Source organism: Oncorhynchus mykiss, chromosome 24, assembly GCF_013265735.2.
Source record: "Oncorhynchus mykiss isolate Arlee chromosome 24, USDA_OmykA_1.1, whole genome shotgun sequence".
Classification (NCBI taxonomy): Eukaryota; Metazoa; Chordata; class Actinopteri; order Salmoniformes; family Salmonidae; genus Oncorhynchus; species Oncorhynchus mykiss.
Window position 1 is genome coordinate 1,057,677 of NC_048588.1, and position 27,563 is coordinate 1,085,239.

The window sequence follows — 27,563 nt, forward strand, 5'->3', positions numbered from 1 at the left end:
TCGGTCTTCTAGCAAAATCGTCTGTCGTGTCAAAGGTTTGGCCTACAGGTAAAGCTCCACAAAAAATAAGGAGCCAATGACCCTTCTATGGAAAGATGAGACTCTCACAAACACGGTTGTGTTCTCCGTTTTGCTCCATGACACCCACAAGTGTTTTGGGGCTGGACATGCCGATCAGCCAACTTCTGTAGCGTTGGAACAGTGACCCCCCCTGTGGACGACAGCTGCCAGTTTTGCATTTCTTTCCTGTCATTGATGAGATGCAACTAAAAGCTTGCTTGATTGTTGGCTAATATTTCCTCTTCATTTGTCTCTCATTACGGATACTCTCTAGCTACCTCAAACAACATGATCTTGCATTGAATTACAGCAGTAGGTCGTAATGGTAGTTTGTTCTTAAAATTCCAATTCTATATTGTGCCAAATTAGCGCACACGTTGCATAAGAATATATTGTTTCCGACTATCAGCGACTGTTCTGTAAATCCAGCTGCATATTGAATGTTGAGATTGCCGAAAGGCCAAACTCTTTGGCAATGTCAAGGAGTGGAATGTTAGATAAAGAGACTGGTACTCAGTTTAGTGCAGGTGTTGTGCCGAAAATCTCACCCCTGACAGAATTATCCCTCCCTTCACGTTCTTCATTGCTGCGACTTGCTTGCTAGTGTAACAGTTTTTCTCCCCTACCTGGGCTCTGCACAGATCGACAACAGCCACCCTCGAAGCATCGCTACCCATCAATCCACAAAAGCCGCGGCCATTGCAGAGCAAGGGGAACAACTACTTCAAGGTCTTAGAGCGGGTGCCATCACCGACTGAAACGCTATTAGCGCGCACCCCGCTAACTAGCTAGCCAGTTCACATCGGTTACACTAGTTGAGATTTCTGCTCTTCGCTCCGTTGTCAGTTTAGCGTACATTTCACTGATTTTAGTAGCATAAATAATTTGTCTGAACGCTATACGTTCTCCGGAAAATAATGAACTAGGTGGAAGGTGTGTCCCACGACGTGCAAGTAGTAGTAGACAATGGACCTGATCGGACAGCTCAGAGCCTCTGCTCTTTTCTGTCCATTAGAAACAATTGGATTGGTGGAAGAGGCAGGCCAGGAGCAAGGAAGGAGGGTGTGGTCAAGCAAGGCATCCCCGGAGGCTAGATGCCCTAAGGTTTTTATCAGAACGGGCGTAGATTAGTTTCGCCTTTTTTCTTTTCCCGACATGAGTTTGTGGTGTTTTACTTTAAAAAATAAAATAAAAGTAAAAAAATAAGGGATAAAAAAACGTCATTAAAATTATAGCTCACAACTGTGCCGGGGGAGCGGGGTGGGGGCATTCACATATCTACACATTTTCATACACACACATGATAGTATTATTATTATTTTTGTGTTTTTTTTGTGGGGGGTTTTCTCTCTCTCTCTCTTTCCTCTCTTCTAGGTCAGTTTCAGCATTGTGGACATAAGGTGTATCTGTGGCCCATGTGGCCTGTCCCACGGCTTCCTTCAATGATGGGTTGTGAGTGGCTCTGTTGCCCCTAGTTGATTGTCCCTTTTATACCATGGCTATAATTCAACACATTTACTGCTAGAAATGTGTTCATTTGCAGGTAGAAATGTGTTCAACATCCACTGAAGTAGCTAGCAAGTGTATAGTAGATAGCTACAGTAGTTGCCTTGGTAACCAAACAAACCGACATGCTAGTTTAGTTAACCAAACCATCAGTCTACCATCAGTCATATTCTATTATGAAAATCGAGTTCCAAAAATTCCAATAATGTTTTCAATTCGGCTTTTGCTTTCAAACGCAGCTCAAACATAGACCATTTAAGTGATAATGCCCGAAGCCAGTGTTTGGAGAATATATTGGCACGCCTCGAAGCCGGTGTTTGGAGGATATATTTTTACTTGCCCAATGTTCTAAAATGTAGCAAGTTTCGATAGTAACCAGGGGCTGTCGCACACCGGGTCGTAGGAGCCGCTTCATAGCTCGAAACATAAAATATATATTTCATACTTCACTTTCCAACACCCGTGGAAATGTTTAACAGTCTTATCGGGGTATTTGACGTGGACCCTTTCTTCTCGTAAGTGGTATCAATATTGTATTCTGCCACTCGTTCATTCGACTGTCTGAATATTTTTCTAGAAAAAAAATATTTAATTTAAATATCAGTCAAAAGTCAACACCACTTTGAACATGACACATATAAACGATAAAGATAAAGGACAAGAACGACTGTACTACCCCTTGTCTAAAATGAGTCAGTAGTGTAGGCTATTATCAATAGCGTTATAGTATGCCAGTAGTAATTGTGTAAAATAATGAATGTGGAGAATGTATCAGCACTGTAGGTGCGTTAGCTTGCTAGCCAGCCAGACAATCTTAGAGAGGGATTATTCCATTATACAACTTTCAATTACTGCTAATATGCTAACATTCCATTTAAACAATGCAGTCAATCCCCAGCCGTACTCTGGCTAAAATCAGTTCATGATAGGATTTACACAAATTGAAAATGCAACAAGATATTGTATCATATAATAGCACTGACAGCTTTTCAAGAAAATTTAGAACGGTATGGTCTTGTGGCACACGCTGGTAAAATAGTTAAGGCAAAACTTCGAATATTGTTTTTATGGAGCGAGCTCCGTTGTCACGACAGCTACGGACAACATTGCGTTGTGCTGATAGAGCCGCTCGAGCTTTGAATAGCCAGCCAATCGGAGTGTTCGTCGGAAGTCATGTGGCTGGTTGTTCATCAGCCCAACGTTCTAAAATGTAGCAAGTTTCGATGGTAACTTCATTGACACCGAGCGCGGGGGGCTGTAACGTTCACACACCGGGTCGTTGGAGCCGCTTCATAGCAGGAGACAGAAAATATATATATTTCATACTTCACTTTCCCCGTCCAACACCCGTGGAAATGTTTAACAGTCTTCTCAGGGAATTTGACGAGGACCCTTTCTTCTCGTAAGTAGTCTTTATTATATTCTGCCACTCATTCATTCGACTGTGAAGATTTTTCTCGAAAAATAATGTTTATTTTAAATAGCAGTCAAAAGTCAACACCACTTTGAACATGACACATTGTCTCAGAAATTAGACAAGAACGACTGTATGCTACCCACCCCGTCTCTACAATGACACTGTGTAGGCTATTATCTATAATGTTATATTTTAAGAGCTGCATTCACAATCAATAGGTTGAAGATATTATTATGGGGAAATTGTGTGCCCAATTCCAATGCTTTGTTATCAGCATAGCCTATTTCCTTATATAAGCAGTTCCAGACTGAAAAACTGTTTATATCTCCAGGCCATCGGACTGCTGAACAGCTATCACTTGCTGCATGGCTACCTGCCTGTGCTCTGCCCTGCACCTTGAAGACTTATGCCCCATGTGTATATATAGAGTTATATTCTAAATAATTTAAATGACAACTAAGGCACACCGACATCAATGTTTAATTTCTTTCAATATCTACTGGTTAACATGTAGGCTACAGTAATAGCATGGTACTTACTACTCAAGGCATAGAGTTACCGGTGTCAGCAAAACATTGCTTCGTGTTTTTCATTGGTGAATAGATGCTGTGACCCATTCCCCAGGATAAGTGAGAGAATGAAATATCTATTAATCACCTGGCCTAGATCCTTGACATATCTTAGGCCTGAAATAAAATATGATAAATGTTACATACAACCCCCATCTTCAGTCCACAAACCAGCCCTCCACTTGCAATGCCTAGTTGCATGTTCTTGCTATTACTATTTTTATTAGTAGAATTTTCTTTTTTTAAACATATATTCTACACAGAAGTGAAGCCGCTCCGAACACCCAAAACCCTGCGGTTGTCCCCACCCACCCCACATCTAGCTATGACTATTTGTACTATTTTCACACAGAAAAATGCCAATCACTGATTTGACCTAAGAAATAAGGCGGAGCAACACTGCCTCCTTCATTTATGTGTTTGGGGAGGTGTTCCACTAATTGATAACTAATACAACTATGCCTACTCATAATAATTGTGAATTTGGTTGTATGACAGACAGTAAATTATGAAATGGTGAATGCCTGGTGTTAAGAAGTTTCCTTCCTTCCTTTATCTCCCTCCACTTTCCCTTTTTCCAATCTACAGCTCGTCAAGGTAGGACCATTTGTTTTTCACTCATCAGCACAGTCATCAATTCTACAAAGAATTACAGAACCAGCATCTCTGGAAACGTTGAGGCTAATTCCCTCTCTTCTTCTTTGTCTTCTCCACAGGGATCCATTCCAGGCACACAATACCCGTGTACAACAGATGATGCGGAGTTTCTCAGAGCCCTTCGGTCGGGACTTCATGCCCAGTCTGACTGGCGGGCGGGAAAGGGGCCACGTATCCGGGGGCCAACTCAACACTAGCATGGTGCCAAGGGAGGACCACAGGGTGAGGACTGCTGCTTTGACTGTGACACACTGACTGGGGTAGGGTAACTAGGGCCAATGTGTTGTTCTGGTGAACAAGGTTAGGTCCCACACATAATAATAATAATTCATTTGTAAAGTGCATTTTCTATGCTCAATGTGGCTAAAGCACATACAGATCCTGACTAGGATATGTCAGGTCAGGAGAGGGTTGTTGGCTTGAATCTCAAACAGGTGACTGCTTCAGTGCCTCTAGTTCATACCCTATCATTAAGCTGGTCTTCTTACTTGGAGAGCATTTCCCTTTGGATTTGTTCTCCTTATCTGTTTGTGCTATTATGTCAACTCTTTATCATGCCAAACATTTGTCTGCACAAACAGATCTGGGACCAGGCTATGTTCTCTTGGCTTGAGAAACAGAAACTGGCGACCATACCTCCCAGTACATTGTAGATTCTCCCCATTCACTTGTACACTCTTGGTGAAGATGTGAAATCATATCCTTGGCCCAGGAGTTGGTCAGTTCCTGACCTACATACTGTCCTCCTTAATCGGTGTCAGTGAGTGAAGGAACCCAAACACCTGCACCACAACTCGCCCCCCTCCACCCACCCCCCTCATTTCAGCGTCCAGCTTTCAAACAAACAAGAACGCTGACCAGCCGAAAGAGATAAAAAAGAAAAGGGCTTAGGTTTACTGGGGTCGTGATGGAAAATGGCCATGGACGTGTAACCGGATCCCCCCCTGCTGCCAGGTCAGGCCAGCGATGCTATAGTGCTTATTGAACCTCTGCTGCTGCTCTGCTGGGGCACTGGAGAGTGTGGTGGGTTGTAGAAGGGCAACCCCTCGCCTCTCTGGCCAGCTATCTTTGGCCTGAGGAGGGTATATTTAGAGCATTGTTCCACTGACACAGTGCTTTCTCACTCAAACACACCAATGGCCCTCTTGAGGACCCTGCTGCCCGAGCTGTTGAAAAGACAAGTCAAAACAGACATGTTTGTTTTCATAGCTGTTTGGCCCATGGTTACATGCAGCAAATCAGGAAGGACACACTGTACACATTTCTCATGACAGCATTGGTTATGAGTTTATCACAATATAGTTCTGTTTTCTCATAGACCTGAATCCTGACTTGAGATCCTTGTACATAACATTTTTGTGCAAATCATCCATTGACATTAATGCATGATTGCAAAGTTAACCATGTGCAAAGTTAGGATTCAGTGTGTGGTTAATTTTCTCTGTAAATTTCAACAGTACTGAATTACAGTTTCATTACATTTAAACACTAGCCTATTAGCTCAGCTTTGCAATGCAGTTATATGCATTTTCTATCAGAAGGCAAATAGAACATGTAGGCTGGTGGGAAGGCCACCACATTTTTTTAAGATACCCCTACCCGAGGTAGAACAAAGCACAACCATGTTTTTTCAAATCCCTAATGTCTCCCATTTATGAAATGGATGGTTGTATCCAAATACTTTTCTGCAAAAGTAGTTAAATTGATGGATATTTTGACACACCCCCTAAATTCAAAAAGTACAGAATAATGCCTGGCTGTAGGGGAAATGGGCCGCATAAGCTCATGTAAACCCAATATTGCAAGCTCTGATATCGCAACATTTTAAAATACAAGTAGTCAGTTGTCTGGCATACATACATACACAAACAGCATTAGGATATCGTAATGCATCTTGGTAATATAAACCTATAAACACAGAGATACAATAGGCGGAAATGTCAGCTATAAATATTTAGGATGAATGTAAGCTTTACTTTTTGCTACGTGCTTAAATTCTAACTTTCCATCTCAAATGTGCTCTCATTCAGTGATGTATCATCCTGCCTGACAAAAGTACATACAGTTACACATGTTTTCTGATGTTGTGGCTAGTGTAATCTGCTCTAAGTAAAGCAAGTGAGCTCCGACATCGGAATTAGATTAGATGTTTTCCATAATTGTATACAACACTCATGCCCATAGAGACTGATTTGGTGTAAATACATTTTATTCGGAATCCAATATGGTCAACATGATTACATTCAAACACCTTCGCCTGTATATAATTTGCCCTTGTTAATTTTGGATTGAATGTGTTTTTCTGTCTTTAAAAATGTTTCATCTTGGCATATCTAGAACTATGGGTGGCACTGCCACTGCCTCTTGTTTGAATACCAGATCCAAATAGCTTTTCAATGTGTTCATCTCATTCACACACTTACAATGGGCAATTCTGAAAAATATAATAACAAACCTTTGACGACACAAAGCACATAGTAGCATAACCAAGTAACAGGAAAGCAACCTGTAATACAACATTCAGTCATTCTAGTAGCGTATATGTACAGCGCTAACCTTTTCCCTCTTTCCCACTGAAACTGAATCAACCTTGCACACTTAAAAGTCTTTGAGGTGACCAGGACATGAGTGTGTCCTAACAGGGTGAGGAGACAAAGTAGCCAATATTGTTTGTAGTTCTGGGGCCTGACCAGCTTGCATAGGTAACTGGCCATTCTAGGCAAGCTATCTTTCCTGTATGACGGGCAGGATATTGGGGCTGTGTGGTGATCAGTTTCCAATTCTACAACAGTTGGGTGCAGACTCTCAGGGGCTGAAGCTTGCATGCCAACCAGGGTTGGGCTCAATTTGAATTGAAGGCGGTCAATTCCAGAAAGTAAACTGAAATTCTAATTCAATTATTGAGAAAAGGGCATCTATTTTCAATGACTTCTCAACAAACCGAAAAGGAAAAGCAATTAATGTAAAAAGTTTTAACATTTTAGAATTTTTAATTCAAATCACTTCCTGAATCGACTGACTTCAATTCGAATTGAGCCCAACCCTGAAGCCAACAGGACCCTTTGATTAATTGGAATGTTATCTCAGCCTGAATGATTCTGGGGATACTTCAGCAGTGAAATGGTTAGTTGTCGGGTTCTGAAGGAGAGTCTGAAAGGGCTGTCACAAACAGACCTGCCCATAGACCTTTCCAACGCTTAATTTAGTTTTTAATTTGTCACAATTCCTGCAGTTCACATCCTAAAAATTCCTTAATATTCTTCTGGAAGTTGGGTAGAATGATACTTTGGATGATATTAACTGTGGATAGTTGGCTGTGAATACAGTCTGGGACAGGACCAGCGGGAGATGAGGGTGACAGAACCAGTGATGGCGACCTCAGGAAGAAGTGTTATGATGGACGCAGCACAGCTCCAGACATACATACTGTACATTTTAAAGATGATCCCTGGGCTTTGATGGACTGTAAAGGATTTGCATAGGAGGTGGTGCTGGTCAAGCATGGTGCACAAAGACCACTATCTCACAGTCAATCCCCAGCCACCATACATGATCACATACAGCAGGGCTGCCCAACCCTCTTCCTGGAGATCTACTGCCCTGTAGGTTTTCAGTCCAACCCTAATTTAGCATATCTGATTCAGCTAGTTAAGGTCTTGTTGAGCAGCAAATTAGTAGAATCAGGTGTGTTAAATTAGGGTTAGACTGAACCCACAGGATGGTAGATCTCCAGGAAGAGGGTTGGGCAGCCCTGACATATAACATCTTTGTTTCAGTTTGACCATCCTAAGGGGCCTCTTGTTTGCCCTAGATGGCATATGTCCTTAAAGGGATGTTGGGATTACCGCACAGTTTCCCAGACCAATGCATGAGTCACCCCAACATGAAAGCTTATTCTTTACATGCAAGTCCAGTTCCGGTATCACATGGGCTGGCCAGGCATTGCAAAATAGGTACATATGATGGCAATGCACGACAGCACTTTCCAGGTGGCATTTTGGCTATTGAACGGCCTACTGACATGTGACAGTCCAATTCCATGGTGTCTCTGTCTGTGGTAACTGCCAGAGGGGAGGACTGTTGGTGGAGTGGACCTATCGATGACTGGGAGATTCAGGATGGCATTGACATTGAAGAGGTGCAAATCCTATCATATGTGAAAGCCCAGTAAGTTGATGGCATTTCTCGTCAATGAGTGTCAGGTTGTTTTGGTTCAATGTGGGGAACACCTGCCTTATGAGCTTGTCATCATATGTGGTTACATCCTCCCCATACCTATAATGTCACCATGTCAACATGTATGGCGTCTCCAGGGCAGACTGGGAGATTTGGGATGGCATTGACATTGGAGAGCTGCCATTCCTATGTCATGCGAAGGCCCACTAAGTTGATGGAATTTCTTGACAATGAGTGTCAGGTTGTATTGCAAGAGTAGGGGCTGAACAAATAAAATCCGCAATGAGAGTTTTCAGTGTCTGAGCCCAATTGTTTTTCTTAGAGCCGATGAGATTACAATAGCCACAACATAAACGTGTTAGTGTATGCATTTCTGTCAGGCAGAACTATGCAGCACTGAATGACAGCAAAGTTGTCTATTAATCAGATAGCAAAAATCATAAATATTCATACTGTGCCTTCAGAAAGAATTCATGCCCCTTTACTTATTCCATATTTTGTTGTGTTAGAGCCTGAATTCAAAATTGATTAGATAGATTTGTTTTCTCTCACATATCTACACACTGCCCCATAATGACAAAGTGAAAACATGTTTTAGTAATATTTGCACATTTATTCAAAATGAAATACAGAAATATCTCATTTACATAAGTATTCACACCCCTGAGTCAATACATGTTAGAATCACCTTTGGCAGTGTTTACTGCTGTGAGCATTTCTGTGTACGTCTCTAAGAGCTTTGCACACATGGATTGTACAATATTTGACCATTATTCTTTTCAAAATTCTTCAAGCTCTGTCAAATTGGTTGTTGATCATTGCTAGATAACTATTTTCAAGTCTTGCCATAGATTTTCAAGCAGATTTAAGTCAGAACTGTAAGTTGGCCACTCAGGAACATTCACTGTCGTCTTGGTAAGCAATTCTAGTGTAGATCTCATGTTTTAGGTTGTTGTCCTGCTGAAAGGTGAATTAATTTTCCAGTGTCTGGTGGAAAGCAGACTGAACCAGGGTTTCCTCTAGGATTTTGCCTGTGCATAGCTCCATTCTGTTTATTTTTTATCCTGAAAAACTCCCCAGTCCTTAACGATTGCTAGCATACTCATAACATGATGCAGCCACAACTATGCTTGAAAATATGGAGAGTGGTACTCCATAATGTGTTTTATTGGATTTGCCCCAAACATGACACTTAATTTCTTTGCCCCATGTTTTTGTAGTATTACTTTAGTGCCTTGTTGCAAACAGAATGCATGTTTTGGAATATGTTTTACTCTGTACAGGCTTCATTCTTTTCACTCTTTCAATTAGGTTAGTATTGTGGAGTTACTACAATGTTGTTGATCCATCCTCAGTTTTCTCCTATCACATCCATTAAACAGTTTTAAAGTCATTGGCCTCCTGGTGAAATCCCTGAGCGGTTTCCTTCCTCTCTGGCAACTGAGTTAGGAAGGATGCCTGTATCTTTGTAGTGACTGCGTGTCTTGATATACCATCCAAAGTGGAATTAATAATTTCGCCATTCTCAAAGGGATATTCAATGTCTGCTTTTTACATTTTTACCCATCTACCAATAGGTACCTTCTTTGCAAGGCATTGGAAAACTTCCCTGGTCTTTGAGGTAGTCCATGAAACTTATGTGACTGGTTAAGCAAATGTTTACTCCTGAACTTATTTCGAAAAACATTATTCCACTTTGACATTATGGGGTATTGTGAATAGGGCAGTGACAAAAACATCTATATTTAATACGTTTTTAATTCAAGCTGTAACACAACAAAATGTGGAAAGAAGTGAAGGGGTGTGAATACATTCTGAAGGTACTGTATTTGCTATTTCCTTCTATTGTTTCTCTGTATTTACAGGTCTATATTTCCAATATGCTAATTAAGATATGCTAATGCTGTCTGTGTATGTAGTGCAGACAACTGACTACTTGTATTCAAAATCTTCTCAATATCAGAGCTTGCAATATTGGGTTACATAAGCTTATGTGGCCCTCCAGCCAGGCATATTCAGCTTTTTTTTTTAGTTTAGGGGGGTGTCACAATATCTATCAATTTAACCACGTTTGAAGTAAAATATTTTTACACATTTCATAAATGGGAGAGATAAGAGATGTGACAAAACATGGTTATGTTGTTTTACATCGAGTAGGGGTACATTGGAGGACGGGGAAGACCATCCCACTCAGTGAATTTCAGGAGAAAAAAAATAGTTAGACATTTAAGTTAGAATTTTTAGATAAAACTATACTAAATATATTCACGTCACCAAATAACTGATTTAAAGCATACTGTTTTGTAATGAAGGTCTACATCGGCCTTAATGTAGACCTTCTAGAGGATTACACGATGGTGTAGCCGGAGGACAGCTATTTTCCATCCTTCTCTGGGTACATTGACTTCAATACAAAACCTAGGAGGCTCATGGTTCTCACCCCCTTCTATAGACGTAGTAATTATAATGACTTCCGGAGGACGTCCTCCAACCTATCAGAGCTCTTGAAGTATGAACTGACATGTTGTCCAGACAATCAAAGGATCAGATAACAAATCTAGTAATGAAAGCATAAGCTACAGCTAGCTAGCAATGCAGTATATAGAGTGTGGTGAGTAGTCGACTCCAAGTGAGAAAGATAATAGTTGAACAGTTTTGAACAAATTAACTTCATCAAAAATGAAGTAGAGAGTGAGAGAGTTATATGTCATTGTATCTTTTTCTTCTTCTTAGTTTACATTTCACTTAGCTAATGCAGCTAATTTAGCCTACTCAACAACCTGACTCAAACAAACAGAGTGGAATGTTATTTATGTTAGCTAGCTGGCTAAGGCTATCCAACACTGCAACTCTTCCAAGTCAAGGTAAGCTTTCTGTTTTACTGATGTATTGTCAACAGGGCCCGCTGGTGTAACTGCTAATCTGCTTGATGTACACTACTGCCTGATTGTGGGTTTACTAACTAATTATTTATAGTTTGTATTATTATTATTTTTTGTATTTTTTGTATTTTCCACCCCTTTTTTCTCCCCAATTTCGTGATATCCAATTGGTAGTAGTTACAGTCTTGTCTCATCGCTGCATCTCCAATACGGACTCGAAGGTCGAGAGCCATGCGTCCTCTTAAACACAACCCAACCACACAATGCCCATCCAGCCCGGAAGCCAGCCGCACCAATGTGTCAGAGGAAACATCGTACACCTGGCAACCACCAGCCCGCCACAGGAGTCGCTAGTGCGCGATGAGACAAGATATCCCTGCCGGCCTAACCCGGACGACGCTGGGCCAATTGTGCGCTGCCCCATGGGCCTCCCGGTCGCGGCCGGCTACGACAGAGCCTGGACTCGAACCCAGAATCTCTAGTGGCACAGCTAGCACTGCGATGCAGTGTCTTAGACCACTGCGCCACTCAGGAGGTGACAATAGCATTAATATGGTGACAACAATGTAGGCTGTGTAGCGGTTATGGTATAAATGTTTGTCTTAGAGGTCTACCTTGTCACAGACACCTGTTTTGTTGTGCACCGGTGTTCATAAGTGAAGGGGAAAGGTGAGAGCAAGTGATGCTGTGTGTTGCTGCTATGAAAGTGAACTGTGTGTATGGGTGATTAAAGGTGTATTCATTGCGCCAATTCTGTTGCAAAACGATTCTTAAATGGAAGCAGAACAAATGGAAACAGAACAAAACAGGGAGGGACTTACCTAAATTTGTCCAATAGAAACTCTTGTTTTAGTTGCAAAACAGAATCAATCAATCACATGTATTTATGAAGCCCTTTTTACATCAGCAGTTGTCACAAAGTGCTTATACAGAAACCGAGCCTAAAACCCCAGAAAGCAAGCAATGCAGATGTAGAAGCACATGGTGGATAGGGAAAACTCCCTAGAAAGGTTGGAATCAAGGAAGAACCTAGAGAGAAACCAGGCTCTGAGGGGTGACCAGTCCTCTGCTGGCAGTGCCAGGTGAAGATTATAAGAGTACATGGTCATTAAGGCCAGATTGTTCTTCAAGATGTTCAAACACTCATAGATGACCAGCCGGGTCAAATAATATTCACAGTGGTTATAGAGGGTGCAACAGGTCAGCACCTCGGGAGGTGCAACTGTTTGGACTAATGATTACACACCCCAGATCAGCTAGATGCAGGCAAGAGTGTGCAAGGCAGTATTGAATGCATCACTGTTAGTCACTTTGTTTACTCAAATTTGTCTCTCAAACCTTTATAGCGTAGTTGCAAACTTACATTTTTAGGATAGGTTGTAGGAACCTTATGATGGGTATAGGGCAAATTTCAGAAACATGTAGTAGGCTACTAGCCAAACCTATCAATGTTACACTGAGCTGGGTGAATGGAATATGAATTATAGTCATTCATATTCCATTCATACGAATGACTCGTATGAATATTATTGTCATTATTTATATTATGCTATAATCTTAAACGGTGCTAGGGTTGCAAAGCGACCTGTAGTTTACCAAAGTTACCGGAATCTTGAGTAATTTTGGTCATTAACAGAAAATCTATGGCAATCTATTGTAACTTTGGTCAATTATACTTGAATAACTTGTTTTTGAAAAATTCATATATAGTATTCATTTTTTTCTATTTCCATATTGCCAATGAGTTTCTAGTAGGTAGACCATATGTTCAAGAGAAAATAGCCTAATTAATGAAAAAAGCATCTAATCAACAATGGCATTATTTTCAAATATCTATACAACTCTTCCAATATTTACTTTTTTCACAACTGCTGCCACCAATTTGATGCAAAAACATTACCAACAAATGCATACTGATAAAATGAAATAAACTAAAACAAATACAAAGGATATTTCAGGCTGAAACCCTCATTAACACCAATGTTATTAACTAAGTTGATGGTTTATATTAATGTTTACAGCTTTGTCATTAAATGTTTTATTTGAAAATCATGTTATTTAATTATTTGGTATATTTTACATGTGATAAGACCAGAAAGAGAGCAAGAGATAATTAGACACCTGTAAAAATCTGAAGTACCCAAAAGGGCCACTAGACATCTTGTGATATATTAGATAACATCCTTGAATGATACCAAAATTCTGGTAGTATACTGGTAAACTTAGAAAGTTTCCAGGAATATACCCTCCCTTTGCAACCTTAAACGGCACCGATCGCCACTGCTCCAAAACTAAAGCCCTTTTTGAGGATTGGTCGATGGTCTAATGGTCATATTCATTAGGACATAAAAATGTTCTAAAACATTTTGCAACAGATTCTGAAAATGAGTGTTTCTTATTGAACAAGTTCAAGTTGTCTCTCCCTTTTTCAGTCCGGTTTCTTCCGTTTGGTGTCTAATGGTCATGACCGAGATCTGTCTAATGGGCCTTTGCTCCCTCCCATTTCCCCTAAAGACACCTTCTCTCCCAGTATAAAGGTCTCATGATGACCAGGCAGCTGCCCTGCTTTAGAAGCCCTGAGGTGCTAAACTTAGTCCCTGTGTCCTTTCACTAATCCTGCACCCCTCCCCATGTGCCCAGTATATTTATCCCTGGTAATTACTTTCAACGTTCACCAGCCTACATAGGTCATTAGTAGAGCACTACATTGGGAATAGGGTGCCATTTGGGAGGTAGACACTGTTTTAGAGAGCTTTAAAGAGCGCTACTGTAGCAAGCTAGCTCACAGTTGAAGGTGTTGTTGGTAAGAGCGTGGGGTGCACTGTGCACAGCGGTGGCTAGTTCTATAGCAGTGGGCTGTTGTAGGGATTTTTGAAAAGCTACTGGTGGATGCAGGGCTTTGCTTTTTTTAAATAAAAAATAGTTTCTATTTTTTTCTACAGACTGATTAGCAGCAGTAGGAATTTCTTTCCAAACTATACATTTTTCCCGCGATTGTATTTTAAAATCTGCAAAAGGCAAAGCAACAGCTGCAACCATCCATAGAAATATAATCCATAGATGGCAGTTCCCATTCAAGTCAGAACTGGCATCCATTGCTAGTGTACCCATGAGTTTAACAGTCAAATTGCCAGGGTAAGAGGTTACAAAACCCTTCTATCGATTATATGTCTATAGCCACAATGCAACAAGCAATATATTTGGCGTGTATGCTGCCCAAACTGCGGTCTTCCCGGCTGTAGGCATACCTGTAACTGCCAAAGTAAAGGAAACACTTGAGTAAACGAGGGATGCAAAGTATACAGTGCATTCGGAGAGTATTCAGACCCCTTGACTTTTTCCACATTTTGTTACGTTACAGCCTTATTCTAAAATGAATCAAAATAAATGTTTTCCCTCATCAATCTACACACAATACCCCATATTGACAAAGAAAAAAAACAGGTTTTTAGAAATACCTTATTGACATAAGTATTCAGACTCTTTGCTATTAGACTCGAAATTGAACTCAGGTGCATCCTGCTTCCGTTGATCATCCTTGAGATGTTTCTACAACTTGATTGGAGGCCACCTGTGGTAAATGCAATTGATTGGATATGATTTGGAAAGGCACACAACTGTATATATGTTGACAGTGCATGTCAGAGCAAAAACCAAGCCATGAGGTCGAAAGAATTGTCTGTAGAGCGCAGAGACAGGATTATGTCGAGGCACAGACCTGGGGAAGGGTACCAAAACATTTCTGTAGCATTGAAGGTCCCCAAGAACACAGTGGCCTCAATCATTCTCAATAAATGGAAGATGGAACCACCAAGACTTCCTAGAGCTGGCCGCCCGGCCAAACTAAGCAATCGGGAGAGAAGGGTCACTCTGTCAGAGCTCTAGAGTTATTTTTGGAGATGGGAGAACCTTCCAGAAGGACAACCATCTCTGTAGCACTCCAACAATCAGGCCTTTATGGTAGAGTGGCCAGACGGAAGACACTCTTCAGTAAAAGACACATGACAGCCTGCTTGGAGTTTGCCAAAAGGCACATAAAGACTCTCAGACCATGAGAAACAAGATTCTCTGGTCTGGTGAAACCAAGATTGAACTCTCTGGCCTGAATGCCAAGCGTCACATCTGGCACCATCCCTACGTTGAAGCATGGTGGTGGCAGCATCATGCTGTGGGGATGTTTTTCAGCAGCAGGGACTGGGAAACTAGTCAGGATCGTGGCAAAGATGAACGAAGTACAGAGAGATCCTTAATGAAAACCTGCTCCAGAGTGCTCAGGACCTCAGACTGGGACTACGGTTCATCTTCCAACAGGACTACGCCCTAAGCACACAGCCAAGACAACGCAGGAGTCTGAATGTCCTTGAGTGGCCCAGCCAAAGCCTGAACTTGAACCCGATCGAACATCTCTGGAGAGACCTGAAAATATCTGTGCAGCGACGCTCCTCATTCAACTTGGCCGAGCTTGAGAGGATCTGCAGAGAAGCATGGGAGTGCCAAGCTCAATACAATGCTGTAACCACTGCCAAAGGTGCTGAGTATAGGGTCAGAATACTTATGTAAATGTAATATTTCAATTTTTAAAATAAATTAGCAGCATTTTCTAAAAAGTTGTTTTTGCTTTGCCATTATGGGGTATTGTGGGGTATTGTGTGTAGATTGATGCGGGGAGAAAAAAACGGTTGAATTTTAGAATAAGGCTGTAATGTAACAATGTGGATAAAGGGTTGAGAATATTTTCCGAAGGCACTGTATACAGTATAGATAATATTTGTTTGTAATTTTTGGATTATTTTATATATATATATATATATATATATATATATATACATACAGTGCCTTGCGAAAGTATTCGGCCCCCTTGAACTTTGCGACCTTTTGCCACATTTCAGGCTTCAAACATAAAGATATAAAACTGTATTTTTTTGTGAAGAATCAACAACAAGTGGGACACAATCATGAAGTGGAATGACATTTATTGGATATTTCAAACTTTTTTAACAAATCAAAAACTGAAAAATTGGGCGTGCAAAATTATTCAGCCCCCTTAAGTTAATACTTTGTAGCGCCACCTTTTGCTGCGATTACAGCTGTAAGTCGCTTGGGGAATGTCTCTCAGTTTTGCACATCGAGAGACTGACATTTTTTCCCATTCCTCCTTGCAAAACAGCTCGAGCTCAGTGAGGTTGGATGGAGAGCATTTGTGAACAGCAGTTTTCAGTTCTTTCCACAGATTCTCGATTGGATTCAGGTCTGGACTTTGACTTGGCCATTCTAACACCTGGATATGTTTATTTTTGAACCATTCCATTGTAGATTTTGCTTTATGTTTTGGATCATTGTCTTGTTGGAAGACAAATCTCCGTCCCAGTCTCAGGTCTTTTGCAGACTCCATCAGGTTTTCTTCCAGAATGGTCCTGTATTTGGCTCCATCCATCTTCCCATCAATTTTAACCATCTTCCCTGTCCCTGCTGAAGAAAAGCAGGCCCAAACCATGATGCTGCCACCACCATGTTTGACAGTGGGGATGGTGTGTTCAGCTGTGTTGCTTTTACGCCAAACATAACGTTTTGCATTGTTGCCAAAAAGTTCAATTTTGGTTTCATCTGACCAGAGCACCTTCTTCCACATGTTTGGTGTGTCTCCCAGGTGGCTTGTGGCAAACTTTAAACTACACTTTTTATGGATATCTTTAAGAAATGGCTTTCTTCTTGCCACTCTTCCATAAAGGCCAGATTTGTGCAATATACGACTGATTGTTGTCCTATGGACAGAGTCTCCCACCTCAGCTGTAGATCTCTGCAGTTCATCCAGAGTGATCATGGGCCTCTTGGCTGCATCTCTGATCAGTCTTCTCCTTGTATGAGCTGAAAGTTTAGAGGGACGGCCAGGTCTTGGTAGATTTGCAGTGGTCTGATACTCCTTCCATTTCAATATTATCGCTTGCACAGTGCTCCTTGGGATGTTTAAAGCTTGGGAAATCTTTTTGTATCCAAATCCGGCTTTAAACTTCTTCACAACAGTATCTCGGACCTGCCTGGTGTGTTCCTTGTTCTTCATGATGCTCTCTGCGCTTTTGACGGACCTCTGAGACTATCGCAGTGCAGGTGCATTTATACGAAGACTTGATTACACACAGGTGGATTGTATTTATCATCATTAGTCATTTAGGTCAACATTGGATCATTCAGAGATCCTCACTGAACTTCTGGAGAGAGTTTGCTGCACTGAAAGTAAAGGGGCTGAATAATTTTGCACGCCCAATTTTTCAGTTTTTGATTTGTTAAAAAAGTTTGAAATATCCAAAAAATGTCGTTCCACTTCATGATTGTGTCCCACTTGTTGTTGATTCTTCACAAAAAAAAACAGTTTTATATCTTTGTTTGAAGCCTGAAATGTGGCAAAAGGTCGCAAGGTTCAAGGGGGCCGAATACTTTCGCAAGGCACTGTATATATATATATATATTTTTTTATTTTGCTTCCACACCGGGCCCCCCACGGGCCTGGGCCCAGTGGTTTCAGCACCGGTAAGCCCCTGCATTAATCCGGCCCTGGGTGGATGTTGTTTTGGGTTGTTCCTTTTGCTCTTCCATCTGCTTGGCAAGCGTGCTCTGGCACCCACTGCAGAAGGGTTAGCAGCTATGAAAGATATTATTGCTCCACTACCGATCTCAAGTATCACGCATGCTTTAGTGAATCCGCACCCTATATCAGATACGTGCACACAGGAGCGCACACACATCAGCACACGCACCTACGCGCACACACACAGACATTCACAGCATCGTTGAAGTAGCGCTGCTGTTTCTTTTGCCAGTTTGCTGAGCATTCGATCCCCCCCAGCCTGTGAATATGTTTAGTCTTTCCTCTCAAAGGTTGTTTGGCTGTTTGTGAATATCACATTTCGTTGCCTTCCATCACACTCAACTACTTGCTTAGTTAATATAATCTTTCATAAGATACCTTGGATTCAGAGGAGTTTGTTTTATTTCACTTCACTTTAATCACTCATTAAAGAAAATATCCAATTGTTTTATTTCGGTTCATTTAATTTCACTGCGTTAATTAAAGCCAAAATCACATTTCAGCTTTTTATATACCTGTCATAATAAAAAAAACTTTATCATGTGTTTTGATTTATAAAAGGAAATGGGCACTTTGTCGCTAAAGTTACTCCTACTCTCTGTATCATTAATCTGCTGACCAGTTTTTTATTTTTTATTAGGGTAGCATCTTTAGCCTCCCCAGTGGTTTCTAACAGTTCCTAGAACCCATGCCTTCACAGCTCGCCTGTCCCTCCAATCCCTGAGAGCTGAAATTAAAGCCCTATGCCCTGGCCTCAGTGTGACTCATAGCTCCGCTTTAACCAGCGAGAGGGGGGAAAAGAGTAAGACGCGATGCCATGACAGGCTGGGAGGGGGGAAAGGGGACCATGAGTTTTAAAAAATCGAGCAGTAGCACAGCCGCCCCCAAAATAATGTATTAAAGCCCCTGCGAGTCAATACTTTACATTTTACACGATCAACCTCTGCGGCCATCTAAAAATATGCCCGACATGCGAGTGTAACGGGCATTTATTTGTTTATACATGCTATTCAGAGATATAATTGGCCCGTCGTGCTACGTACATCACCCTGACCTTTGGAAAAGAGCTGAGCGAGCAACCGAGATAGACCCAGACTCTCCGCACCCCACCCATGTGCCCACCCGTTGGGTCCATGCAGGTTTTTTTTTCAGAACGAGGATATGTTTTCAGTGTTAAACCCCTGTAATCCATGGCAACGGGTCCCAATTACATGGAGAGCATAGCTCTCTCAACACCCTCCAGGCTGAGCTCCAGCCCAACCTTTCTCCCTCTCTCTCTGGTGTCTGTATCCACATACGGTGCCCCTGGCTTGGGTTGGGATGTTTAGGATGCCTGCCCAGGCCTCCAGGGGTTATAAACACCCTGAAGTAGAGAGTCAGGGGAGCAGCGGCTAGGACTGAAATAGTCTTTCTCCCAATTTGCACATTCAGCAGGTTCTAGGCCCTATGAAAATGTGGGAAGGGCTAAGGTTCAGATTCACAGTGTAATATAACAAGAAAACAAAGCTAAAGAGACTATAGACTACATACTGAGAACAAACTGAATACATGTGTAAAGACGGACACTATTTTGTATATGAGCCTTCCTGTCTCAGTGGTGCCTTGCTTTCTCAGGCTTCTTTGTGAGTGCGTGCGTGTGTATATGTGTGTGCTTATGTCTGTGTTGCTGCTGCTCTGCACTCTGTTCATTCTGTATTGTACTGCTTTTCAGAGGATAAGCCAGTCGCTTTCGCCTTTCGGTTGTGTTGATAGCACGGTTAGTCCGGCAGACTACTCAAATGCTATAATGCAGCACCATTCCTTGTTTCAGCCATAAGCTGACCATTGGCAAGTACTAACCCCCCTCACCTACACTATATCTTTATAGACACACACAGCAAGTTTGAATCTAGCTGGAGTTATGGTAATAATGTAATATTTGTTATATTATTTGTTATATTATTATTATTATTATTATTATTATTTGACCCTGCTGATCATCTATGAACATTTTAACATCTTGGCCATGTTCTGTTATAATCTCCACCCGGCACAGCCAAAGAGGACTGGCCACTCCTCATAGCCTAGTTCTTTCTAGGTTTCTTCCTAGGTTCTGGCCTTTCTAGGGACTTTTTCCAAGCCACCGTGCTTCTACACCTGCATTGCTTGCTGTTTGGGGTTTTAGGCTGGGTTTCTGTACAGCACTTTGAGATATTAGCTGATGTAAGAAGGGCTTCATAAATACATTTGATTTGATATATTGTGAATCTGAGCAAAGGCCACATTCACAGTGCATATGTGCCATGCCAAATTGGTAAGATGTGGGAGTATGCATGTGTTTACCCAATACCAAGTGTATGTGTATGCTTACTAGGCATGCAATTGTATCTACCAGTATTAGTGTGCGTGTGGTCATGCACACACGGCCTGGTTGTTTTACGAGCTGGTTGACCCCTCCTGTTGATGGTGTTGGGTCAAATATTACCCCAGCCAGCTGGCACCCACAGCGGGCCAGATCAACTCTGCTGGCTGGCTGGTACCCATGGTGGCTCAGCCTAGTGATTTAGATTTAGCTCTCTAGCAGTCCTAGGAGGCCTGTGGTTAGTTACTGTAACTTACACTCCACTACAAGAGAGACTAGGATCATGTGGTTGGGTCGAGTATTGTAAAACAAAGAGCTCTATTTTACCCAATAACATGCACAGGATGTTGATTTAAAGCCCTATTGGCCCTGGTAAAAGGTTCTGCACTATAAAGGGGATAGGGTGCCCTAACGGACGCAGCCTAAAGCTACGCTAACTTATCAGTGTGATTTTTGCGGTTGTGATGTTTGTTTTTTTCCAAATCACAAAGGTTGCATATGCCCAACTAATGCACGTTACTAAAACATATCTATCCACTGAGATGGAGAGGCAGAGTAGGTGAACAGATCTCCACATATGTGGTTCCCACTATGAAGCATGGAGGAGGAGGTGTGATGGTGTGGGGGTGCTTTGCTGGTGACACTATCTGTGATTTATTTAGAATTCAAGGCACACTTAACCAGAATTGCTATCACAGAATTCTGCAGCGATACGCCATCCCATCTGGTTTGCGCTTAGTGGGACTATCATTTGTTTTTCAACAGGACAATGACCCAAAACACACCTCCAGGCTGTGTAAGGGCTATTTGACCAAGAAGGAGCGTGATGGAGTGCTGCATCAGATGATCTGGCCTGCACAATCACCCGACCTCAACCCAATTGAGATGTTTTGGGATGAGTTGGACCGCAGAGTGAAGGAAAAGCAGCCAACAAGTGCTCAAGATATGTAACTCACCACCTGGATTTGGTCTTATGTAGCAAAATGTAAAATTGTGTTTTTTACATTGGATAAAAGTAGAGACTCAGCTACAACATGGTATATCATACACTGCATTTTGAGGAACAATGGGAAAGTAATACTGCTTTGAAAGTTGATACATTTGTTAACTCACTTTTGAGGAAATGGTCTTTGAATGTTTTGGTATCTAGAGCTTTTTGTCTACACCCAATTCAGCATCGTTCACACCATCTTAAGCTTTAGCCCCACCCATCTCGTTTCGCTCGCGGAGCGTTCATAGCGCACTCCTAAAGCTCTGGCCGAAGATTTGTTTACCTCTGGATAACATAGAAACAGCCTAACCAGCTCTGTTGGCAATAATTTCATTACGCTTTTTTGCCAACGTTTACTGACACTGGCCATATTCAACAGGTGTAATAACGTCATACCCGTAACATTAGCTAGGGAGCCAGCCAGCTAACATTAGCTAGGTAACAGTACACTTTAGCTTAAGACATGTAGCTAGCTAGCTAGGTAAACAACATGTAAGATCACACACCAGCCAGCCAGCTAACGTTAGCTAGTTAAACACTACCCTGCGCAAATCTACTGGGAGCTAACCAACCAGGTTCAATGTTAGCTAGCTAACATTAGGCTCTAACTAGCAAAGCAAATGGCTCTGGGATACGAATAATATGGTCATACACGTAACGTTAGCTAGCTAACAGTACACTTTAGCTTGAAATGAAACCACTTTTGTGTAATATCTGAAAATGTAGCTAGCTATCTTACCCGTCTGTATACATCATCATGCATGATGGACGTGTTTCCCTGTCACGGATGCCATGCCACGGTTGCCCTTAATTTGAAGATGTAATCCGGAGGCCGGTGTTTTCTCCATCTCTTTAGCTATCATACTCTAATTCCACTGATTTCAAAACTCGATCCTCCAGAAAGTGGAGAGCAACATAAAATAAAAAAATAAAAAACAGCATTCAACAGGATTACCAACACAGACTGACCAGCTCAAATAGACAGAAGGTCTATATGGCAGACCAATCCGAACTCCTCTCTCGGCATGTCCAGCCCACTCATTATCTCAGCCAATCGTGGCTTGTGGGAAGGTTGCTCACTTTCCTGTGGCTTAACCAACAAGGCTCGTCATTTAACAATTTTATTCATTTTTACAGACATATAAGTTTGTTATTAAGGCACATGAAAGTTCATGTTCCAGAAGGCCTTTCTGCCAAAAAAAACGCATTTTGATCAAAATAAAAAACGTTCAAATGGCTCTCCTGTGAAGTCGTGACTCGCGTTATACGCCTAGTGTCCTGAAACGCGTCACACGTGGGAAATCCTTCTAGACTGTTGAAAAACATTCCACATGAAGCTGGTTGAGAGAATGCCAAGATTGTGCAAAGCTGTCATCAAGGCAAAGGGTGGCTACTTTGAAGAATATAAATATATATTTTGATTTGTTCAACACTTTTTTGGTTACTACATGATTCCATTTGTGTTATTTTATAGTTTTGATGCCACCACTATTCTACAATATAGAAAATAAAGAAAAACCCTTGAATGAGTAGGTGTGACAAGTACTGTATATTTAACGAGTATTGGTTATGTTTTAGTAAAAAATAACAGTATACAGTGTTCAACTGCACACTCTGATGACGTCAAAATGTGTCCACGCTCCAGGCGGACAAAGGAATCACTCTCCATGTATCTCTGATTGATGAAAGATGTCCAATATAGTGATGAGTGAAGTTAGCCTACATTTCTAAATAGATTTTAACAAACTAGATTATGAGTATAATTGTTAAGCTATGGTGTGAATCCTTACTTTAGCAAAAGTCAAGCATTCACCCAGTCATGCATTGATGTCAATGGGAAAATAAGTGGAAATTCGACTAGTGGAAGTTTTGCCCCTATGAATGTACATACATGGAGGGAGATTTTATATTGTATGGTATATGGATGTTGTCTGTTGTAATGGTGGTATGGACCTTAAAGTTAGTTTTGAATGGCCCATTGTTCTTGTTCCCTCTGCAGGACATGGATTCGAAGAATCCATTCAGTATGTTGGACAGCATGATGTTCGGCGTGAGGAACAGGATGGAGGACATGCACAGAAACTTTGTGAGTCACGTTGTGTCTCTTCTCAGACCCCACACAGCCCATACAAATATAATTACTAGAAGGGTAATAGTATGAATTAATTAATTCTATTTTTATGACAGACTTTGTTCATTAGTGTTTTAGCACGTGTGTTCTACATGGCTTTATACTCACGTCAATCTGTGTGTGGGTTGTTTTCCAGGAGAACCTGTCCACAGACTCGAACGGCAACACCAACGCCCACTCATTCAGCTCTTCCTCAGTGATGACCTATTCCAAGGTTGGAGACGAACCCCCCAAAGTGTTCCAGGCCTCCTCCCAGACACGGCGCGCCCCTGGCGGGGTATGTACACTCAAGTATGGCCAGAGATACTGCTGAGTGGCTGGGGGAGGGCTCTCCAAGATGATACTGCACTGAACACTAAGGAAGAAGTTGTTTACGAGAACAGCAAGCCCTCAGAGTCATATAGAGAGTATAAGAAGAGTTTAATTCCAAAATGCTATACATCCATTCATTAGCTTTTATTGTTTAAAGAAATTATGAAAGAGATTGGTGTATTTTTTTTCACTATCTAATCATGGCATGGGGATGTTCAATGACAGACATGCACAGTATTTGTTTAAACTCTATCACTTGATGGTTTCATTTTAGAGACAAATATTTTTTTTTAGCAAAATGCTTTATATTTCTCTCAGAGAAATAAGTAGTACTGCTAGGTTTTACACAAGAAAATGTAACAAATATTTTTTTGTTTATAAAAAACTGGGCAAATTCTACATTTGTTGACAGTAATATAAGTATGTATCTGTATGTAAAACATTTTACATTTTAGTCATTTAGCAGATGCTCTTTCGTCGGGGCATGGACTCTACAAGATGCTGGCCCATGTTGACTCCAATGCTTCCCACAGTTGTCAAGTTGGCTGGATGTCCTTTGGGTGGTGGACCATTCTTGATACACAAAGGGAAACTGTTGAGTGTGAAAAGCAGCAGCGTTGCAGTTCTTGAAACATTAAAACTGGTGCGCCTGGCACCTACTAACATACCCCGTTCAAAGGCACTTAAATATTTTGTCTTTCACATTCAGAACAGGTGTTCATAATCAGTGTATAGGGTTTTGGGAGATTTTTTTTCATACACCTAAAATCTATGAAATTGTAGACCTCCACAAGTCTGGTTCATCCTTGGGAGCAATTTCCAAATGCCTGAAGGTACCACGTTCATCTGTACAAACAATAGTATGCAAGTATAAACACCATGGGACAACACAGCCGTCATACCGCTCAGGAAGGAGACCCATTCTGTCTCCTAGAGATGAACGTACTTTGGTGCGAAAAGTGCAAATCAATCCCAGAACAACAGCAAAGGACCTTGTGAAGATGCTGGAGGAAACGGGTACAAAAGTATCTATATCCACAGTAAAACAAGTCCTATATCGACATAACCTGAAAGGCCGCTCAGCAAGGAAGAAGCCACTGCTCCAAAACCGCCCCAAAAAAGCCAGATTACAGTTTGCAACTGCACATGGGGACAAAGATCATACTTTTTGGAGAAATGTCCTCTGGTCTGATAAAACAAAAATAGAACTGTTTGGCCATAATGACCATCGTTATGTTTGGAGGAAAAGGGTGGAGGATTGAAAGCCGAAGAACACCATCCCAACCGTTAAGCACAGGGGTGGCAGCATCATGTTGTGGAGGTGCTTTGCTGCAGGAGGGACTGGTGCACTTCACAAAATAGATGGCATCATGAGGCAGGACAATTATGTGGATATATTGAAGCAACATCTCAAGACATCAGTCAGGAAGTTAAGCTTGGTCGCAAATAGGTCTTCCAAATGGACAATGACCCCAATGATACTTCCAAAGTTGTGGCAAAATGGCTTAAGGACAGCAAAGTCAAGGTATTGGAGTGGCCATCACAAAGCCCTGACCTCAATCCCAAGGACATTTGTGGGCATAACTGAAAAAGCGTGTGTGAGCAAGGAGCCTACAAACCTGACTCAGTTACACCAGCTCTGTCAGGAGGAATAGGCCAAAATTCACCGAAATAATTGTGGGAAGCTTGTGGAAGGCTACCCAAAATGTTTGACACAAGTTAAACAATTCAAAGGCAATGCTACCAAATACTAATTGAGTGTATGTAAACTTCTGACCCACTGGGAATGTGATGAAATAAATAAAAGCTGGAATAAATCATTCTCTCTACTATTATTCTGACATTTCACATTATTAAAATAAAGTTTTGATCCTAATTGACCTAAGACAGAGAATTTTTACTAGGATTAAATGTCAGGAATTGTGAAACTGAGTTTAAATGTATTTGGCTAAGGTGTATGTAAACTTCTGACTTCAACTGAATGTCTGACACAGCAAGAGTTTCCTGATGCTGGCTTTCTCAGTCATTATTGTCCATCGCTTCTTTGGTAACTCATTCTGATTGGCTGTCCCCGTGTCTAGATTAAGGAGACTCGGCAGTCCCTGAAGGACTCAGAGAGTGGTCTGGAGAAGATGTCCATTGGACACCACATCCAGGACCGAGGACACGTGGTGGAGAAAAAACACAACAAGAGGACAGGGGAGCGGGAGCTCAACCAGGACTTCCAGAATCTGGATGAATGTAAGTCAGTTGTAGTGTAAGGGGGTCAGCATCCCCCCCAAAAATCAAAGGGTAATACTTTACTTTAACCCTGCAGGTAATATGCATTATGATGTGGTTCTAATGCACTGTAAGACATGTTGAAAGAATGTGTCACCCCCTTATGTCTTATTATCATCTCATAATGATCATTACTTGAGTCTGTTGAAAATGTCCTATATAAAGAGACATATCATATTATAAGCCTGAAAAACATCACAAAGGTGCACACATGCTTATAAGAATAACACATAATACTTGCGTTCTTTAATTAAAGTGTTACCAATTTATTAATTGTTTTTTATGATGCTTTGATGATTATTTTAAGGCATATAGGTTATCATCAGTGTTCGATGAATAGTCATAAAAAATACAGAATTTACTGTCAGAGGATTTTCCTATCCCAGCTCTGTTTGGGGTTTATATAGTCTGAGACATTCCGTTATGTTCCTATCTCAGAGAAAATAAGGTATTCAAATTCCAAGGAACTGCCCCTTGCCAGGTTAATCACAGCATCCTACAGAGTGATACCTAAACTGTTCCTGACCCCTAACCTCTGCTCTTTCCCCTCATAGCCGAGGCGCAGTCCTTTGACGAAGAGTGGCAGCAAGAGGTGTTTAAATTCCGACCATTTGCCCCCAAGTCCCGTCTGGAGGCCCCCAAGCCTAGGGTGGTGCATCGGGCAGCCCTCACTGCCGCCACCGGCCCCGACCAGGGACGTAGGTCAGTCATCATGTGTCCTAGGTCATATAATGACACGTAGGACAGATCCGCTCGAGGAGGAGTGGCCGTAAACCAAAACAAACCATTTCTGGATGCTACATCAGTGAACATTTAGGTTATGATTGAAGTGTCAAGTATTCTACTACAGTTGATCAATGGTTTATTGAAATGTGGGTTGATGGATGAATGATTTATGTCTGCTTTCTAATTTCCCCCCTCAGGGACAAAGTAAAACCAAAACCTGAAGGAAGGAAAATACACATCGACGATCTCAAAGTCAAAGGATCAGGCATGGCGAAGCAGTAGAAATGTCTAGCAAATAAAGCTACGTCAGGCAACAACTCTGATGCTTTTACCTGTCTCCAAGACAAGCTTGGTTTCCAGGTATTTTGTCTCACAGAAAATCAGACAATGACCCAGTTGTTGATATGCTTTTTACCCTTTCATTTTCACGCTACCAAGTAAAGTATAGAACACTTGTCAAGTCAGGAACTTATTCTGTCAGAGTAGATCCATACAAGCTTCTTCCAGAAAGCTCAGGACTCCTGTGGAAGTAGCATTAAGACAGGCACACTAGCAATTATATGCTAGTAAAGCTACTAGCAATTATATGTGATATATGATTTCAGAATCATGACATTGAGCAGACATAATTTGTTACATGTTATATCATTGGGCATCAGATCAACAGCAATGTTATCTCAGAAATATTATCCTTCTGCTTTTGGAAATGTCATGTTCACATTGTATAGATTGCATCAAAAGGAAACAAACGTATATATTTATGCAGTTAGACATTTGAAGTCCATAAGTGCACTTAGACGTCAAACTTGTGTGCTTTTTATGTGTAGTGGCCATTGTTTTATTAATGTATTTTACCTGCTGTAATCTTTGTAAAAAATGATAATACCCTTTTTATATTGTTATTTGACATGGGGTTATCTTGTTTTTCACCA

At 41.3% G+C, this 27,563-nt stretch overlaps 1 protein-coding gene across 4 annotated transcripts; it reads left to right on the forward strand.

Moving 5' to 3' along the window:
* Positions 1-346: 346 nt before the first annotated feature.
* LOC110503526 (myeloid leukemia factor 1) lies at positions 347-27,021 on the forward strand. 4 transcript variants are annotated; one of them, XM_021581885.2, is made up of 9 exons: positions 2,214-2,968; positions 3,315-3,400; positions 4,141-4,149; positions 4,269-4,431; positions 23,182-23,268; positions 23,450-23,590; positions 25,707-25,866; positions 26,460-26,607; positions 26,829-26,944. In XM_021581885.2, exons 2-9 carry the CDS (start codon positions 3,390-3,392, stop codon positions 26,911-26,913), a joined length of 804 nt encoding a protein of 267 aa, XP_021437560.1. In that variant the 5' UTR covers positions 2,214-2,968; positions 3,315-3,389; the 3' UTR covers positions 26,914-26,944. The 4 variants fall into 4 exon arrangements, with proteins under 4 accessions (XP_021437559.1, XP_021437560.1, XP_021437558.1 ...); XM_021581884.2 differs by lacking the exons at positions 2,214-2,968; positions 3,315-3,400 and adding an exon at positions 347-2,081; XM_021581882.2 differs by lacking the exon at positions 3,315-3,400 and having other exon boundaries at positions 2,235-2,968; positions 26,829-27,021.
* Positions 27,022-27,563: the final 542 nt, after the last annotated feature.

Bases quoted from the DNA above. Each gene is read 5' to 3' on its own strand.
- LOC110503526 (XM_021581882.2), top strand. From the start codon at position 2,790: ATGGTAACTTCATTGACACCGAGCGCGGGGGGCTGTAACGTTCACACA. The intron at 4,432-23,181 runs GTGAGGACTGCT...TTCCCTCTGCAG, and splicing joins TGCCAAGGGAGGACCACAGG to GACATGGATTCGAAGAATCC. The intron at 23,591-25,706 runs GTATGTACACTC...CCCCGTGTCTAG, and splicing joins CACGGCGCGCCCCTGGCGGG to ATTAAGGAGACTCGGCAGTC.